This window comes from Epinephelus lanceolatus, chromosome 15 (genome assembly GCF_041903045.1).
Source record: "Epinephelus lanceolatus isolate andai-2023 chromosome 15, ASM4190304v1, whole genome shotgun sequence".
Taxonomy (NCBI): domain Eukaryota; kingdom Metazoa; phylum Chordata; class Actinopteri; order Perciformes; family Serranidae; genus Epinephelus; species Epinephelus lanceolatus.
Window position 1 is genome coordinate 29473440 of NC_135748.1, and position 17799 is coordinate 29491238.

General features: G+C 39.8%; 1 protein-coding gene across 2 annotated transcripts in view; it reads left to right on the plus strand.

Annotated features, from left to right (window-relative positions):
• The window catches only part of crlf1a (cytokine receptor-like factor 1a), a 28818-nt gene extending 14232 nt beyond the window's left edge, over positions 1 to 14586 (plus strand). The window contains exons 5-9 of one of the 2 annotated variants that reach the window (XM_033641947.2): positions 7780 to 7937; positions 9088 to 9162; positions 9244 to 9337; positions 12237 to 12425; positions 12569 to 14586. In XM_033641947.2, coding sequence (XP_033497838.1) covers positions 7780 to 7937; positions 9088 to 9162; positions 9244 to 9337; positions 12237 to 12425; positions 12569 to 12585 — 533 coding nt within the window. In that variant the 3' untranslated portion in view covers positions 12586 to 14586. The remainder of the gene's footprint in view (positions 1 to 7779; positions 7938 to 9087; positions 9163 to 9243; positions 9338 to 12236; positions 12426 to 12568) is intronic. The other variant, XM_033641946.2, reaches the window with a different exon arrangement.
• Positions 14587 to 17799: the final 3213 nt, after the last annotated feature.

Below are 17799 nucleotides of genomic sequence, written 5' to 3' on the forward strand. Positions count from 1 at the left end.
GCTGGACCAGTTGGGAACCACTGCTCTATAGTAAAGTGCGGCAGCCGCTCCAAGCTGCAGCCATTTGATTCTGCAGGGAAGTCCGGCCAAACTACTTTCAACGGTGAATTGCAGCCAGAGAATATCCACAGCCATAAATGCACTTCTGTGACATGTTGCCCTGTGTTACATAGAATTTCTTCCCACCTGAAACACATGTACACACCTCCCAACCACAGAAAAATTAATCATTCATTAGGCAATTATTGGTGCACTACTCTGGTTGGTGTGTTTTCGGCGTAACGACTGACTAGCGACTGATGTGACAGAATAACTAAACACTGACCACAAACACCAGTCTCCTAGAGTCCGGTGCTTGTTGGACCCATCAAACTCCCCTCCCACATGCACAAAGTGGATTTTCATGCTCCTTAAACTACATTCGTTGCTCTGAACATCTGATGACACAGTTGCGTTTACATTGGAGTTGGTTGAAAGTCCTGTGGGTTTCATATGTACACTAAAGGATGTCCCTGGCGTCACAGTGACGGCGTATTTTGATGTCCAGACCACAGTGTGACAGAGAAGGGATACTTGTTTTTCAGTTGTGGCATAACTAATCCAGCTAAAATTATCATATTAAATCGCACCAAGCTATCTTTTAACCCTCTGAATGCAGCTGAAGGTTTGATTTGTTTATCTTTGTATTAGCAGATATAAAGCAATACCTAAACATTTTGCTTTTATCTTCCATCTTGCCAAGAGTCAGATGCAAAGAGTGATATCACTCTCATGTCTCTGTGTTCACTCTGGAGCTTGAGCAGGGGGGCAATTAGTTTAGCTTAGACCTGAGAATGTAAGCAGGGGGTAAAGTTTCAGACATAACATAAAACCATGCCTCCCAGCACCTCTAAAGCTTATTAATTAACACGCTGTATCTTGCTTGTTTAATCAGTTGAAAAATTTTTGGTGTAATAGCAACAATTTGTGGTTTTACAGGGGGGTTATGTGCCAGACATTTTCTTGGCCTCTAGCAAGTTTGCACAGGGCCAGGCTAGCTGTAGCTAAACTTTAGAGATAAGCTTTGTGCAGAAGATTCACTCAGATCTTTGTTTTAAATTCTAGTGGAGATCCTAAAGTTTCCAAAGACACCAAATGTATCTAAGCTGCAGTCTGGGGTAAAAGTAGTGTGAACATGACACAGATTCAAGAGTTGAGATTTATCTCGTGACCCCTCAGTTGGGGAACCATGAATGACTTCAGCTTTAGCCTCAAATTGGCGTCTTGAGTATCACTTTGCTTTATAAATTCATCTCTTTTATTCCTACAGACGGGACATTGGCTTGAGTTCTGTGGCTTCTGGCGTTTTGGAGAAAGTTGTTCACAAGTACTCATCCAGCTTACACTGATAGGAACTGAGCAGTGTTCCCTTTTAAAGCTTTGTTATGTGGTCCGTTGCCTAGCTTAGTGCGGTTTAAGCAAACGGACCACAAGATCAAAATTCTTCCCTTCTCTCATTATCCTCTGAAACACAGACACAGACACACACACATATGCATGCACACACCTGGACAGGCGTAGGTGTGTGACAAATGGAAACGCCCTCTCTTTTGATGAGCTCATTTTCTCTTTACTCATGCTCACTGGACACACATACAGAAACACACACGCTAAACCCCTTTTATGTCGTGTTGGAATGTTCCACACTGATCCTCGAACTTAATCCCATCTCCGAGCCGGCTGCAGACCCCTGAGGCCTGAGAAGTTTGGGCTTTGAGGCTGTAAGACTTGGACCTGAAATAATACAATCTGATTAGCTTGGAGCTCTTCACCTGGTTCAACACGCTCGTAACGATGTCGGGGAAAATATACCGAGAGGAAAACATTATAGAGTTTCAGAGGCGAACACGTCACCGGGAGAGTGTCCATCAAACTGTAATCCCTTTTCCGTTCCCTAATGTATGCACACACACACCTGTTTACACACCCCGAGGGCAGGGCAGGGCCTGGTAACAGTATAGAAACAGAGAGGCAGGCAGAGTGTAGGCGGTTTCTGGACGTGTGTGTGTGAGTGTGTGTGGGTTTTGTTTCGCTCGGGTTGCCCTGGCCAGTCTTTTCACGCGAGCAGTTTCCACAACAGTAGCAGGTCATAAAACACAGCAACCACACCTGTGTGGAGCTGCTGTGAGTCACTCACGGCTACGGTCATGTCCAATCAGTTATGAAGGCGAGGTGGAAACACCTACGGTCTTCTCTGCATTCCTCAGTCGCGGGGAGCCCTCTGAACTGAGAGACTAGAGGCAACTTGTATTGCTGTCTGAGGTGAGGATATGTTGAGGGATGACACAACATATGTTAACAGTGATTCATCAGTAATTTGCCATGTCTCATTGACTTTTATTGCCTAATGCATATGATGTATAAGAACCCATTTAATCAGATAACTAAGTTAATAATCTTGTCAGGGTTGATTATGAAATTCCTGGAAAAGTTATGAAATTAGAAAAGGTTTGGAATTAACAGAATGTTTTGGAAAAAATGCACTGTTGTGGCTATTGTTTAAAAGATGTTCACAAAAATCCCAAAACATGTTCAAGGTTAGACGAAAACTGTTCCTTGTGTTACTCATTTTAACATCTAGTGCTGCGCAGGGTGACCATTGAAACGTCACTAGTATCATGTGATACACATAGACCAGATGTCTGGATAAGCAATAATCACCCACTGTGTTCAATCATTGATCCACTTACACAAAGGAAGACAGACTTAATTCACTTAGGTATTGCAGACACTAAGGTTCAGGCTAGGTAGGAAGACAATTATTAGACATGTCCACAAACAAATATTTGTATAAGAAATAAATGCATACAAACTTGTCAGAATTTTATTGGCAGTTAGCAAGATAGCAAGTTAGCAAAGTTAGCAAGCGCTCACAGTTAACTTATCCACAAATGCCTGGAAAGTGGATTAATGTATAGCTGCATCGCTATACAGGCCTACCTGTTTTAAATTAAGTCATGGAAACAGGGTAAAACAGTATGGAAAAGTTATTGAAAAGTTCTGAAAATTCATTGGTAAAAATGTGTGGGAATGTTGTCAAATAGAAAAATTATAAATGCTATATATGCTCATACTTTATGTCAAGTAATGTATATTGATCTTTACGACAATAAGAACAGTGCAAATTTCAAATAAATTTTCAGAAAATCAGCAAAACAGAATGCAAATGTATGTGCTTTTCCATCCACTTCAGTTAAGCGATTATCGGGTGTTTGAAATAACAGGGTATATGCAGGAATCCTGAGGTTAATTTCAATACCTTTTTAAGACTTTTTTAAGACCTTCCAAAAAAACCTTAAGACCTCATTGTCACTTCAAGCTGTCGTAAGCAGCAACGCATCTTTAACTTACTAAACAGTTGTAGTTAAAGTGCAATTAAATCTATGGAGCACAAACATACAACAGAACTCAGATAAGATGAGAAGGATTTTTTATTGTCTTTTGCTCCTCTGTTTGGCCTGGACGTGCGCCATCGCATGATGTCACACAGGTACACGCATGGCCCCAAGTGGCAGTCTGAGAGTGCCTACTTACACATTGTTGTTTGTAATAGTCGTGAGGAGGAAAATAAATTATACATTCATAGATATTTTTTGTCAAAGCTTGAATGCCAAGAAAATTTAATACTTCATAAAATCGCGATTAAGACTTTTTAATACTTTTTAAGGGCCTTCATTTTCTGACATTTGATTTATCAACTTTTAATACTTTTTAAGACCCCGCGGACACCCTGAATAAGCTCTATGTGGCGCTAATTCTCCAGTCAGGTGCCACTGCAAAAGAGGCTGCAACAAGATGATGTTATAAAAAGCGCACCAGTCAAACCTCAAATGAAGGAAAGCAATGGATGTGTTACAACGGAGAGCAAAGAACTATGGAAATCGAGAGTTTTGAACAACCCGTATTAGAGCTATGCCATCCAGACACGATGAAAGACAGTGGCCCATACAATAACAATACATTATGACTGTACGTCATCATTTACTCACTTAATCTGTTTTGTGTTACGTTTAGTCACAATTACCTTTTCTTGATACACCAACTTTTCCACCTCCCCCAAGTCTAAAAACTTTTTTACGATGTTTCTTGCTTTTTTATTTTTTTATTTACATTTTTGGCATTTCTACTATTTTTTTTATTGTGCAAATTAAAAATGTGCATAAAAAGAGGAAGATGTAAACACATCTCGTCTCATCTCTGGATAACTCACAACTTTATAGCAGAAATAAACCCCTTTACAGCCCAGTACAAAAAATGTTTTTTCAATATTCATGCCAACTGTAGGGGGGTGAACTCAACCATTTACATTCTATTAAGGCTTGACTGACAGGCTGTCTGTGAGGTGTTGCCACAGTCTATGAGTCAGATCCACCCCCGACTCCCCCACAGCCCCACCCTCTCATCCAAATATGGTCACTTCTGGCTTCAAAAAACAAGATGATGACAGCTGAAATGCCAAACTCGAGGCTTCAAAACATGAGTCCACAAACCACTTGGTGACGTCAGGGCCCCTACGTCTGTTATTTTATAGAGTCTATGATCATTCAGTGATTTCTCTTTTACCCAAAAGACAAAGTGCAGAGGATTTTAAGGTATTTTTTCAGCCTTGAGTCTTGCTGGCAGTGCTGCTCTAAGAAAACATCCAAACATCCACAAATCAGAGAGTAGGGCTGTGGACTCATATCAGGATTTTTATCAACTCTCTGTTCTGCCAAATGAAATATAGAAAGTAAAAAGACTGTTCAGAGATTTCTTAGAGAGTAAATCAAACTTCAAACAGGAAAGTAGGGGGATAAAAACATGATTCTTAAAAGTGGAAATTCTGCCCATAGTTATTACGAGAAAAAATAAACCGTCATCCCGAGATAACAAAATCTTGGTTTTAAGATATATGGATAAACCTTTAAAATATATATTTTCACTAGTTTAAGTATTTAAAAACCATATTAAGCCTGCACAGGAAAGAAAATAGAAGAAAAATACATTTAAGTGCTTCAGTTATTCCGATGAACACACTCTGTTTTTCCATTTAATTGCACATACTAGTCATTTATTTGGGCAAACACTGACCCAAGATGTTTTACCAAAGCTTTGAAACTTCAGTTTTCCTCTCCACTTTTGTGTTGAAAATAAATATTTTTCTAAGATGGATGACTGTGTGTGCCACCATTGGTTTTCCACTTTTTAAATCCCCCATGAGTACAAAGTGACATGTCTGAAGTTACACATTTTAGTTCAGAGTCAGTCTCCGGTTCCTCCAAAGCACTGGGGACCAGAAACAAATCCTCTAAAACTCTCATGTCAACTCCCACTTTTTCCCCTCCACTGAATCTTTCCCATCTTCTTCTTTCCCCTGGGTTTGCTGTGTTTGTTTATTGGTAAGGGATGACATTATAAAAAGGGGAACTGTAGTTGATATTGAAACGATCTCAAAAGCCCAAAACAAAACGCGAGGAAATTTAAAATAATGGTCTGTCAGCGCATGTTTGTTTGTCGAAAAGATAATCGTTGTCAGATGAAAAAGCCCCTTCCAGCTCACACAAGTCAACTCTTCAGAAACTTTAAGGCACCCGGAGACCACAAACCTCCGCCAACGCTGAACAATCCTTCAATGAGCTGTTACACATAAAGACATCACTCCTAGTGCTTTGAATTGAGTGGATTTCTTGACCCTGCAAATGTAACCTTAAAGTGTATAAAGAAGCCCCCCAAGCTATGAAGTTTTGGCTAAAAATGATAATCTGGTCCATCTGTCCACCAGCAGTTTATTATTACGTTCTTAGGACGGAAATATACTTGATAATCGCTGCAATAAATTAAGAAGTACTCTGGTTTATGTCTCTCGTGAAATCATTGTTTGAACATTTTAGATTTGAGACAGTCACACACTGTTTTTCCAAAAATTAACAGAAGTCCAGCAGGTTGTCTGGCATACTTTTTTATAAGGACATTACTAAAATCTTTAAAACTGCTCTAATCCATAATGTTATATTAGCAATGGGTCCAATGACTGTGTGTAAAGTTAATAGAGTCGCCTATAATGACAAACTAACAGAAAATTATCATTCAACTCCACAGTTCTCCTCAACTCTACTGAGTGTTTTAGCATCTTTAAGCTCACTGTTTTGGTTTTCCTGCCCACACTTTTACTGTTTTGGTTATTGTCACTGCTCTTATTAACCTCATCTCCAGCAGCAGGCAGCTGTTTTTACTAAAAATCTGTACACTACTGCTCAGCAACACACAACTGACAAAGCTAGCAACTAGGTGGTGAACACTGAGGAGCATTTAGCAGCTAAAGAGCCAGATGTTTCCCTCAGGAGTGGGTGGAGAACAAAACTGAGCTAAAAAGAGAATCAACAGAGGGTTGCAGGGATGATGTGTTTTGTAGGCTGACCTTGATGTTAGCGTTGCGTTGTTTTGGATTATTGCAGAAAATAAGCTATCCTGAATAACCAGGATAATTACACATTTTCAGCAAGATAATCTTTGCAAATTATCTTCAAACACCACTTTTATAATATTAGAAGCATAAATGCAGTCGCCAGAAGTTTAAAGCTAACGTTAGGCTACAAAAGTACTACACCAGGGTCACATGACTTGAACGCTACCAACCAACAAGGCTGTATAGCCGTGTTTGGCATTATGACATTCTGTAGTTTCATTTGCCAACTTGCTAGCAACTGCCTTTATTTCAGGCATCTATCCAGAAAAAACATTAAAAAAAAGTGAAAAGGGAAGTGGAGTGCAAAAATGCTAACTCATTTCTGCTTTTTAGTACTCATTCCTGCAGCACTCTGTATTAGACTCACATTTGTCAGGTGGCCAGAGACACAACTCCGTATTCATGATATTGTTGCTCTGTGTGTAAATATGCAACTGTTTGCTAACGTGTTCACCAGAACAACTTTAAATGGTCACAATATGTCAATGTTCTGTTTTTAACTTGTCCTGCTGGTGCTGCTTTAAAGATCCCTCTCTCCTGTCAATGTGTGTGAAATTATTACACCATGTTAGTGTAAAGTAGATTGTTCACCACTTTCACATGGTTCGACTGTATTCTTTAAAAGGAACACAAAGATGGCAACAGGAAGTGACGCTCAATATGTCCTGTATGCTTGTGTTTTAGCTACGATGCATCACCAAAACCAAAATAATTTATAGCAGACTCATTTTTCTACACTTTTATATTTAATATTTGGTAATATTCCATATTTCCCTTGTCACTTAAAGCTGCAACAATTTGTTTAATCAAAGAAAATAAATCGGCAACTATGTTGATAATCAAAAAATAATTTTAGTCATGTTTTCATTCAAAAACGCCAGATGTTTGCACCTGTTTCACTATTATGAGACACTTTATTAACTAAAAGAATCGTTGATTAATCAGGAAAATAATTTGTAGGTTAATCCGCAATGAAAAAAAAAAAAAAAAAACAGTTGCAGACCTAGTGTCAATGATTAGCGCTCAATGTCCTCATACAGCAGAGGTAATTTTTGGGATGTTGGACGTTATTGCGAACCTGTTTTGGCTCTGAGCCTGACTTGTTAGAAGTGGATGTGATGAAATTAGCACTGCATTTAATAATTTGTTTTCTTGATTAATCAATAAATGCTTTGGTCTACAATATTGTATATTTGAGAAGTTGGAACTGGTATGTTTCTTGGCACATTTTCATTGTTTCACCTGTTGATGAGATCTTCTTATTTAATGAGCTCCTCCATCTCCTCCTCCTCCAGTGACCACGGACCCTCCATCAGGTGTGACGGTGAGTCGTGTCGGACAGTTAGAGGACCAGCTGAGTGTTCGCTGGGAGGCCCCACCCGCTCTGAAAGACTTCCTGTTCCAGGCCAAATACCAGATCCGCTACAGACTGGAGGACAGCCAAGACTGGAAGGTAAAGGACAAGGACGTGCAGTTATAAGAGACATAAATGTGTTCTCTTTGTCTCGTACGCACAAACAGATACATCAGTGCAGCTCTGCCCCAGCTGTTTCTCATCCTAATGCTGTAATCACCCCTAATCTAGTTTGATTGAGGCCTCCTCTGCCAGATGGGTTAACAGTTCAAAAACTTTCATCAGCCATAAATCTAGAAGTCAGGTTTTGATCAGGAGAAAAACACAGGCCAGAGCCACTGTGTATACCTCCGTTCAAACTTTTAATGAATGAAAAATACAGTGTAAAACCTTCAGGCGTGCAGATGGTGCTTCCCAGGATTCATATGAGTCCTCTGGGTACGAGTGAAGATTCTCCAGTAATTAAGGGGGAATTACACAGATGTAATATAAGCAAGTCTTTGCTCGCAAAGTGGAAAAAGAAAAGAAGGGGAGTGGAGAGAGGCGGCGGAGGGATGAGACCGTTTCGAGGGAGAGACGAGACTTAAATCCAAGTGGCTTTAAGGGTTTGGTGGTGAAAACAAAACGCCGTTTTCCCTCTGAACCGGCCCTAATCATGAGGTCATGCTAAGGAATGGAGGGATACATCTCAGCTGTTAATGCCTTCAATATGGCTGTAAAGTAGCTCGGCGGTAACTTCTGCCGATTTGGCTTCCCCACGTCACATCATTAGCCCTCTGATGCCTGTAATTTCCATGCTCTGTTTTCTGTTGTAGTCATTCTTAACAAGTGTTTACAGACCGAATGCCAGAGAGAAAGTGGGGACTATTAGACAAGATTATTAACTGCAGTGTGTGGGCGTTTCTATGTCTCTATCTATCCGCCTGTCTTTATTTTTGCTGTCCTGTATGCTCCGAGTACCTGTGCACGCTCCTGTGAATGTTTCTCAGCGTATCCAGTTCTGTAATAAGTAATAGAGAGCAGACTTTTACCCGGTGGGCACGATTACATTAAAACATTTTCATAAACATGCTGATCAGGAGTCACTAAACAATGTGGTGTGCATGCATGCTTAGGTCTGTACATGGTTTGTGGTTGTGTTTTCTACATCTTGACTCTGCCCTGTGTTTTAGTTCATGCACATTGGTATTTAATACTGCGGTCAGACCTCCAACTCTCCTATGTTTGTGTTCATTTTTTTTTCCTGTAGGTGATGGATGACGTCGGGAATCAGACATCTTGTAGACTGGCTGGACTGAGACCTGGAACAGTGTATTTTGTCCAGGTATGATCTGGTTGTGTGTGTCAGTGTGTGTAAGTGTGCTTCAGATTAGGTCAGTATTCCATAATGTTGTATCCTCTCCAGGTTCGCTGTAACCCCGTGGGCATCTACGGCTCTCGCAAAGCTGGGATCTGGAGCGAGTGGAGCCATCCTACTGCTGCATCCACACCCCACAGTGGTGAGCACACACACACACACACACACACACACACTCACAGGACTACTCAGACAACATTTTCTTGCTCTTGTTCTCGGTTTCTGAGAGCCTTTTGGTCCATTTAAAGAAGCAATTTGTGCCACTAAAGCTTGTTTTATAACACGGTGCACCACACGTCCCACAGCGCTCTCCCACTGCTGGAAACTGGCCGCCTTGCCGAAGTAGAAGATGGTGCTGTTTTACACTTCTTTACCCTTCACCCTGCCTGTTTTGTTTTGGGTTGGCAGTTTTATTTAGGGCAGATGCATTGGTCAAATCAAATCAAATCAAAAATCATAGCCAAACCAAATCAAATCACTGCCAACCCAAACACTACAAAGTCAATCCAGACTTTGATTATGTAATGTTTCAGTTGCAACACAAAGGGCTTCACAAAGACCTGATAAAAAGATCGAGACAGGAACGCTGAACATGGTTTAACTCGTGCTGTTCGCCTCACTGGATGCTCTTCGGCTGTGGTTACCTGCTCTTGTTGCCTCCACAGATTTAACAATGAAATTACTGAGTCAAAATATTATCATAAATTATAGGAATGATGGCCATGACTGTGAAAACAAAACATGGGTTGTAGAAAAGTTTAAGGGTTTCCAAGAACTTCCCATGAATTTTGGCAAAAGCACCAGACTGAAAAAAGGGTCCTCTCAGTTACTGTGTGAATTTACTGCCTGAACTTTTCATGGCTCTTATTGTATATAACACTGGCCTACACATATTGTACACTACACATCTTGAGCAGTCTTACTTCATCCTTGCTTGCTTTTCTTTAATACTACTCAGACGCTCTTTCTGTTTTCCTGTAAGTCTGCTCTGCAGTGGTGGAATGTAACTAATGCTGGTCTTACAAAAAACAACTTCAAGTGATTTCAGTGATGCAGTCAAATTTGTAGTGTCGGAATAAAATCATCTTTACAAGTTTGGTGCATGCTTCCGTGACCTTGATTTTAAGTGTAAGGTGGTCAATAAAACTCAGTCTGAGCTTTCTCGTCTTGACGTTCTGGCAAAATTAAACATGTTTAATATTATTAGTTCCTTCTAAGTTCTTTGTCTTGGCTCGTGCCAAGTTCAGTGATGTGCCAACAACCGATAGCAGCGCTTTTTCCTGCACCAAACACGAAGCAGCAAACTCAATAGACAGTAGGGCTGCCACGATTAGTCGACCAATCGATGACTAATCGACTATTAAAATAATCGGTGACTATTTTAGTAGTCGACTAATCGGTTTGAGTCATTTTTCATAGAAAAGTACTATAAAAGTACCCCAAAATACTCTTACTGCAGCTTCTTATGTTCAGATATTGGCAGCTTTACACACACTCCCGTGACAGTGAACTAAAACCCTTTGGCGTGAGTATGAAACAAGACATTAGATGACGTAATTTTGGGGTTTGGGCGAGACAGACCAGCATTTTTCAACATTTTAACACATTTTTCAATAAAATGATTAGTCGACTAATCGAAGAAATAATTGACAGACTAGTTGACAATGAAAATAATCGTTAGTGGCAGCCCTAATAGACAGTAAACACAGAGGGGACTCTAGGGAGGTGCAAGAACGTGACAAAGTCTCAGTTCTCATATACTGTAGAAAAGGAGGAGAAACTGGTGGAGTTGTGGAGTAAATAAGGTGTTTAATTCGACGTGTATCTGATCCACCAACAAGTTCTTACTTTAGTGAAAAATCCTCATTTTTGAAAAGGTTCACCTCTCATTCCCACTGTCTCCTCACACTAAAATAGGGCAGCTAATCAATCGAGGCTGGAATTGAGTAGAGGCTACAAAATCCAAAATGTAAAAGTCCACAGTACAGACAGGCAGTCCAAAAATACATCCGAGGCACTCTGACTGTAGTTAACTCCTTTATTAACACATGGATAACTAATGTGTTTCGACTAGAGAGTCTTCATCAAGGTGTAAAATGCATTGGGAACAGGTGTGCTGTTTAAGAGCTCATGTGATGGGTCATGTGACACAGGTCACATGATACAGTGGTAAACAACAAAGACATTTTTATACACTCTCTTTTAAGTGTTCAATATGATTGATGATATGTTTTTATACATATATTGCTGGTTGGTGATCCTTTGTAGACCCTGTAAAGTTGTACTAATATACATGAACTCTTCAATAGCACACCTGTTTCCAATGCATTTTACACCCTGATGAAGACTCTCTATCATGTATTGATAAAGGAGTTTTAACTACTGTCAGTTTGCCATTTTTGACTGCCTGCCTGTAACATGGACTTTTACACTGAGTGAGCTGGCGAGTTGCTGAAGGGCACCTGTTTTTTTTTTTTGTTTTTTTTACAACTAACTACACAGAGCCGTAACCCAGTGCAGCACTCTCTATTATTTCTTTATCCAAAATGTAAAGTTTGTACACAAATACAGTTATCTTTATGGATTATTTTGATGCTGAATTGACAAGTATACTGTCCACATATGACGCCTTTTATCTTGTGTTTCTAGACTTATGTGTTTTTGCGGACACGTAAGGAAATGTAAATATGTAATTTCTTTAAGGGAGTTTGGCGTAATAGTTTCCACCAGGAGCAGGATGGGGAATAATCTCAAAAGGAAACTAGCTGTAGTCTTGCAGTGACCCTGCAAGATCCCAAGTCTTTGCAAAATCTTGAAGTGTGTGACTAAAAACTCACTTGTCTTTAGATATGAGGGTGTCTGACTTTCTTTTAATAGTCTTTTGAAAGTATTTTCAAAACCGTCTAGTGTATGGTAGACCTGCAATATCTAACTGTAATGACGCCACTGCTGCTCTGTGAGGTGCTTCATTACTCGACACAAAAGCCAGTCTAACTCCAACAGTCTCCCTTTCTCCCCCTCGTTCTCTTCCCTTCACGCAGAGCGGTTGATGTCGGGCTCCTGCGACTCAAAGTCCAGTGGGGACTCCAACTCCACCCTGCGCAGGGAGCTGAAGCAGTTCTTCGGCTGGGTGCGGAAACACGCCTACGGCTGCAGCAGCATGTCCATGAAGCTGTACGACCAGTGGCGAGTGCTGATGCAGAAATCCCACAAAGCTCGCAACCAGGTAGGTAAGCATCACTAATGCAGGGGACACGCAAATCTAAATCACACACGCATGCACGCAGACATGTGCTGCACAAACGGACACAAAGCAAAAACAGTTCTGTTTTATAAAAGCTGATGTGTAACAGATTTTTGTCTTTTAATTCAGGTTCTCCAAGGGGATAAATCCTAGCACACGCTACGTTTACGAGCAGAAAACAAGTCAAGAAAAGAACTGAGTGTGTTTCTGTGTGTGTGTGTGTGTGTGTGTGTGAGAGAGAGATTGTATTCGTATATGGGAATTATAAGACATTTTGCTCTGGACATTTCGCTCAAACACCAGCCGTGGCCGTGAGAAGACATCCAACAACAAACTCTGGGATTTTCTTCTTTTATGCATCTTTTCCAGTCGACATGAGCACTTTTTTTGTCTGAAAAGGTGCAACTGAGAAAGTGGATTTGCCACGGACATACTGGCATCATCATTAGCGAGACACCATGTGGACTACTCTGCTTTCTCAAAGGACGTTGTAGTATGAATAAGTCGGGCATCTGTAAAGACGTTTGGTGTGCACCTGCTCTAAATGTGCTGATCAAAACAGATTCAAACAAACTAGACCTGTTGCTCAAGCATCTAAAAGTATTTCCTGACCTGTTTTTGAGTTTCTCCTGTGGATCCGAAGCACCATCTAGTGGCTGTTCAGCGTCCATGGATACTGCAAATCAAAGAAAAAAGTAACAAGTTATCAAACAGTATTTCTAAACCATGCTTTGTTATATAAGTGCCAAACTGGTTCACCCAGCATTCATGTGTTTGATGTGAGCGACAGTATGTGACTGATGGTGTTTGTGTGTGGAGACGTTTCACTGCCTTTATTTTTGTATTGAATCGTACCAGCATATTTAAAACTGTATAAAGTTAATGTTTTATGTCTTAAGTTATGTTTAGTTAGTAAAGAAAATATCAATGACTGAAGTTGTTATCGATCTCTGATGTTCTATAAAAATGTTGTCAGAAACACAGGGTTTGGAAATGAGTTGTGTGCACACCAAAGCAAACACAGTGATAAACAGATCTCCACTCCTCCAGTTATGGGTATCTTTAATATCAGTAAGCTCCCATTGCTCAGAATACAACACATTTCCTGCCGCGGGATTTGCTTGGCATGTCTGAACTCAAATATTTCCAAACAGCGATTTATATGAACAAAAAAGACATTTAATAACCTGAATATAGAATGTAATTTTCTCTTAAATCCACTGTTAAACTAAACAGAATGCATGCAACAAATTATGTGACTTCAAAGATAAAATGTCTGGTCAGTGGTCTCTTAAGTGTTCTTTATATCAGGGTGTTGACAGGTATCAGACAGTTAAATGAAATGCTTTTTAGACCTGTTTAAGACACCTTTTAACCAAATGTAGGACAGATTTTTGTCATGTTTTACTTATTTAAGTGTCGCAGGTAAGCATTGCAGGTGAGTAGTATATATGTGTTCTTGTGCAGAGATAAGTGTTCTAGGGCTGCCACTAACGATTATTTTTATTGTCGACTAATCTGTCGATTATTTCTTCGATTAGTCGACTAATCATTTCATCGAAAAATGTGTTAAAATGTTGAAAAATGTCGGTCTGTCTCGCCCAAACCCCAAAATTACGTCATCTAATGTCTTGTTTCATACTCATGCCAAAGGGTTTTAGTTCACTGTTACATGAGAGTGTGTAAAGCTGCCAATATCTGAACGTAAGAAGCTGCAGTAAGAGTATTTTGGGGTACTTTTATAGTACTTTTCTATGAAAAATAACTCAAACCGATTAGTCGACTACTAAAATAGTCACCGATTATTTTAATAGTCGATTAGTCATCGATTAGTCGACTAATCATGGCAGCCCTAAAGTGTTCTGTAGGAATATGGTTATTAGAGTGAATAAGTCAATCTACATTTTGCCAACAGGTAAGTATGAAGTATTATGAAGATTTGTAACATTTTTTTACATAGAAAGCAGTGTCAGAAATTAGCAAGGGCCACGGGCCATTTGGCCCGCAATTTATCCAAGAATGCCCCCAAAAGCCATGTTCTGGGGGACAAAATTGCCCCCAAGTTTTTGAAACAACTATATGTATTTATATTTTTAACAGTATTACAATCTGACATTAAAGTATAATTTTATTTTCATTAAATTAATTTACCGTCGCGTCTACAACTCATTTTCCAGACATAATCAACGAGATTGCACTGATTACGTGAGAGTAATCTGATAGAGAAGGGGAGGGGGCTTTGCTGTACCATAAATATAAATTAACCATTTCTTGGGTGATCTGTGTCTACACGATGACAAATTAATGAAAAATCAAGGTAGAATGAATGTTAAATTTTAAATATATATATATATATATATATATATATATATATATGTGTGTATATATGTATATATTTATAGTAATTTGGCCTTTTTAACAGTAAAAGTAACTGTAATGTGGTGAAACATTACTACTGCCATCAGTAGATTAATGGTTAAATCATCACATTTAAACTGGTTGAATTATAGGAAATCTGAGTGATATTTTGCAACCATAACTTTATGTAACCCATTATTTATTTTATTTATAGTGGTTTCTACTGAAGACGCTATCTTAGTTGGTTTTGCTTTTTGTTAGAACATAATTACAATTTTTTGATGGCCCCCAAACATTTTGAAAATGCCCCCATTTTTTAGACCGTGGGGGCCAAAATTGCCCCCAAAATATTTTTGTTAACTTCATACCCTGATAGAAAGGCTTCACTCATTTTCACAACAAGAAATTTAAACATGGTTAAATGAAATTAGATAAAATGTTTGTGGTAGTTAAGACCTCACAAATTCAAACTGAAGAGTATTTAATGACCTTTGAAGCTTTACTGTTGTTACTTTTTAAGGACCTGTAGACACCCTGTATAAACTCTACATCTTGTGTTAATATCAGATTCTACACCTGAGCAAACTGTGGCTCATATTCGGCATCACAACCCCAAAGCCACATTGGCATCCCTAAATTTGTGAGTTTATATTCTGAAAGTTTTTAAGCTGTGGCTTAATCCAGAACTGCCTCAAACACTTAAAAAGTTAAAGACAACTTTATCATAAGACATGCATTTCAGCTTGTGACCTTCAGGCTCATCATACTACCTCTTCAGCAGTGGCATTTTAAAAACTAAACTATTAATTAAGAAACCAAAGTGTTTCAGTATGTGATTCCTTAAAGGTCCAGTGTGTAGGATTTGGTGGCATGGAGCGGTGAGGTTGAAGAACTAAAAACTCCTCTCATGCCAAGCGTGTAGGATGATTACAGTGGCTGATGTGTAAACATGAGTTTTGGGTTACTGTCAGACAACATGGTGGACTTTGTGGAAGAGGAACCGCTCCCTTTGTAGATATAAACTCATTCTAAAGGTAACAAAAACACAACAATTCTTATTTTCAGGTGATTAGAAACTCATGGAAACACAGCTATGAATATTATATTCAGTTTCTGCCAATAGAAGCCCCCTAAATCCTACACCAGTGATACTCAACTGAAGGCCCACAGGCCAAATCTGGGCCCCGATAGGGTGCCAGGTGGCCCCCCAAAACATTTTCTAATTCAGAGGGAAAATGTTTTTGGTACTTTTAATGTACATTAAGCACCATCTGGCCACCCCTATGAAAACTTTCTGTGGCTGCCACTGCTCTTTAGACTACTCCCCATTCTCCATGTGCCTTGGAAAGTAGGTTGAGTCGTGGCAGAAGTCCTTACTCACTTTTCTAAAAATAAATACAAACTCCAGATATATTGTCCAACTTTTCAAGTGATTCTAATTAATCTAATTTTGACCAGACTGCACTAATGATCCTGCAAATGCCATTTTAATGTGGTTACTGAGACCAAATGCGTTTAAGAATACTGGCTAAGCTTATAATAATTTAGCAACCACAGAAAAATGAAATTTCCTGGAGTGGCAAGAGTGTCAGTGGCAGAACATGTGCGTTTGGCCAAGAAAAGCTTTTACACCTCATAGTTAGGCAGCACAAACATAAAACTGCTGGCCACATGGTGGAGCTATCTGCACCTAAATCTAATTAGTTCTTTCTTCCTTTTCATTGGAATCTGTGAATGCTCTCCTGATAAGTAAAAAAAACAATTAGGAATGCAGACTTTGTAGAAGACAATAAAAAGCTGACATCTTCCCTAATGAATCCAGGCTGCATCTCAAACCCAGTCCCACACCAGTGATGGGACACGCTGGCTGCATTGTCTCACTGTTTATCAGGGAAACCTAAGACAGTGGTTGTGTTTCCTGTCAGCGTAGCGTGTTCCTCTCCTGCTGGTGACACGGCAGAGTCTTATTACTGAGCCTGAGACCACTCCGAGTCACTGGTGTTTAATATTTAACCAGTGTGGGGTTTAACTTGGTCATGGCTCTGCTCGTGAGGCCTTAGTTACCTCTGCCTTCAGGCATAGTATTAGAAGAAAGAATAGGAGAGCAGGGGGGCGAATTTCTACCTGGGTTTCTCACGCTGAAAAGCAAACATTTCTGTCTTTGCTAAAGGTTAATTCTCCTCTGGGCTTTTCTGACACTGCTGACATTTTTCAGATGCAGGAGTGGTGGCCTAGTATGGAATATGGCCAATTTAGAGTCACCAATTAACCTGCATGTCTTTGGACTGTGGGAGGAAGCCAGAGACCCTGGAGAAAACCCACGCTGACATGAGGAGAACATGCAAATTCCACACAGAAGGGCTCCCCCACACCAGGGTTTGAACCCCTCCACCCTGGGTTCGAAACAGGAACCCTCTTGCAGTGAGGTGACAATGCGAACCACTGTACCACCGTGATGTCTGTAAGATTTAGTAAAGTACAAGTACCTTAAATTGTGCTTGAGTAAATGCACCTACAGTAATTACTTCCCACTACTCAGTGCTTATAAATTTAGGCTTTTAAGTCTGACTGATTTACCAGCCAATAGAAGAGAAAACACACAAACATCCCTGGAGATTTTTCAATATTCAAAAGCTTGGGTTTTTTTGTTTGTCTGTTTTGTTTTCCTTTGTGGAAGAAGCCATTTGGCACACTGTTACATCACCTTACTAAATTTACCAGCTACTTTGGCCGGCAGCGAATCATTCAGAGATTTTGCACTGGTCTAAAATTATATTTACAGAGATTTAAAAAAAACAAACAACCTGAACCAATCTTAATACTCACCAATCCCTGGTTTTCATTACAGCACCGCTGAGCTTGTCAAATATCCACCAGCAACAGAAGATGAGTGGAAGTGCTTTCATTTTTAATAGCATGTGCACTGAGATGCTATTAGTTACAGTACAGCTTACATACTGTAGCTGAGAGGTTCACCACACACACCACAGGTCAGCTGTAGT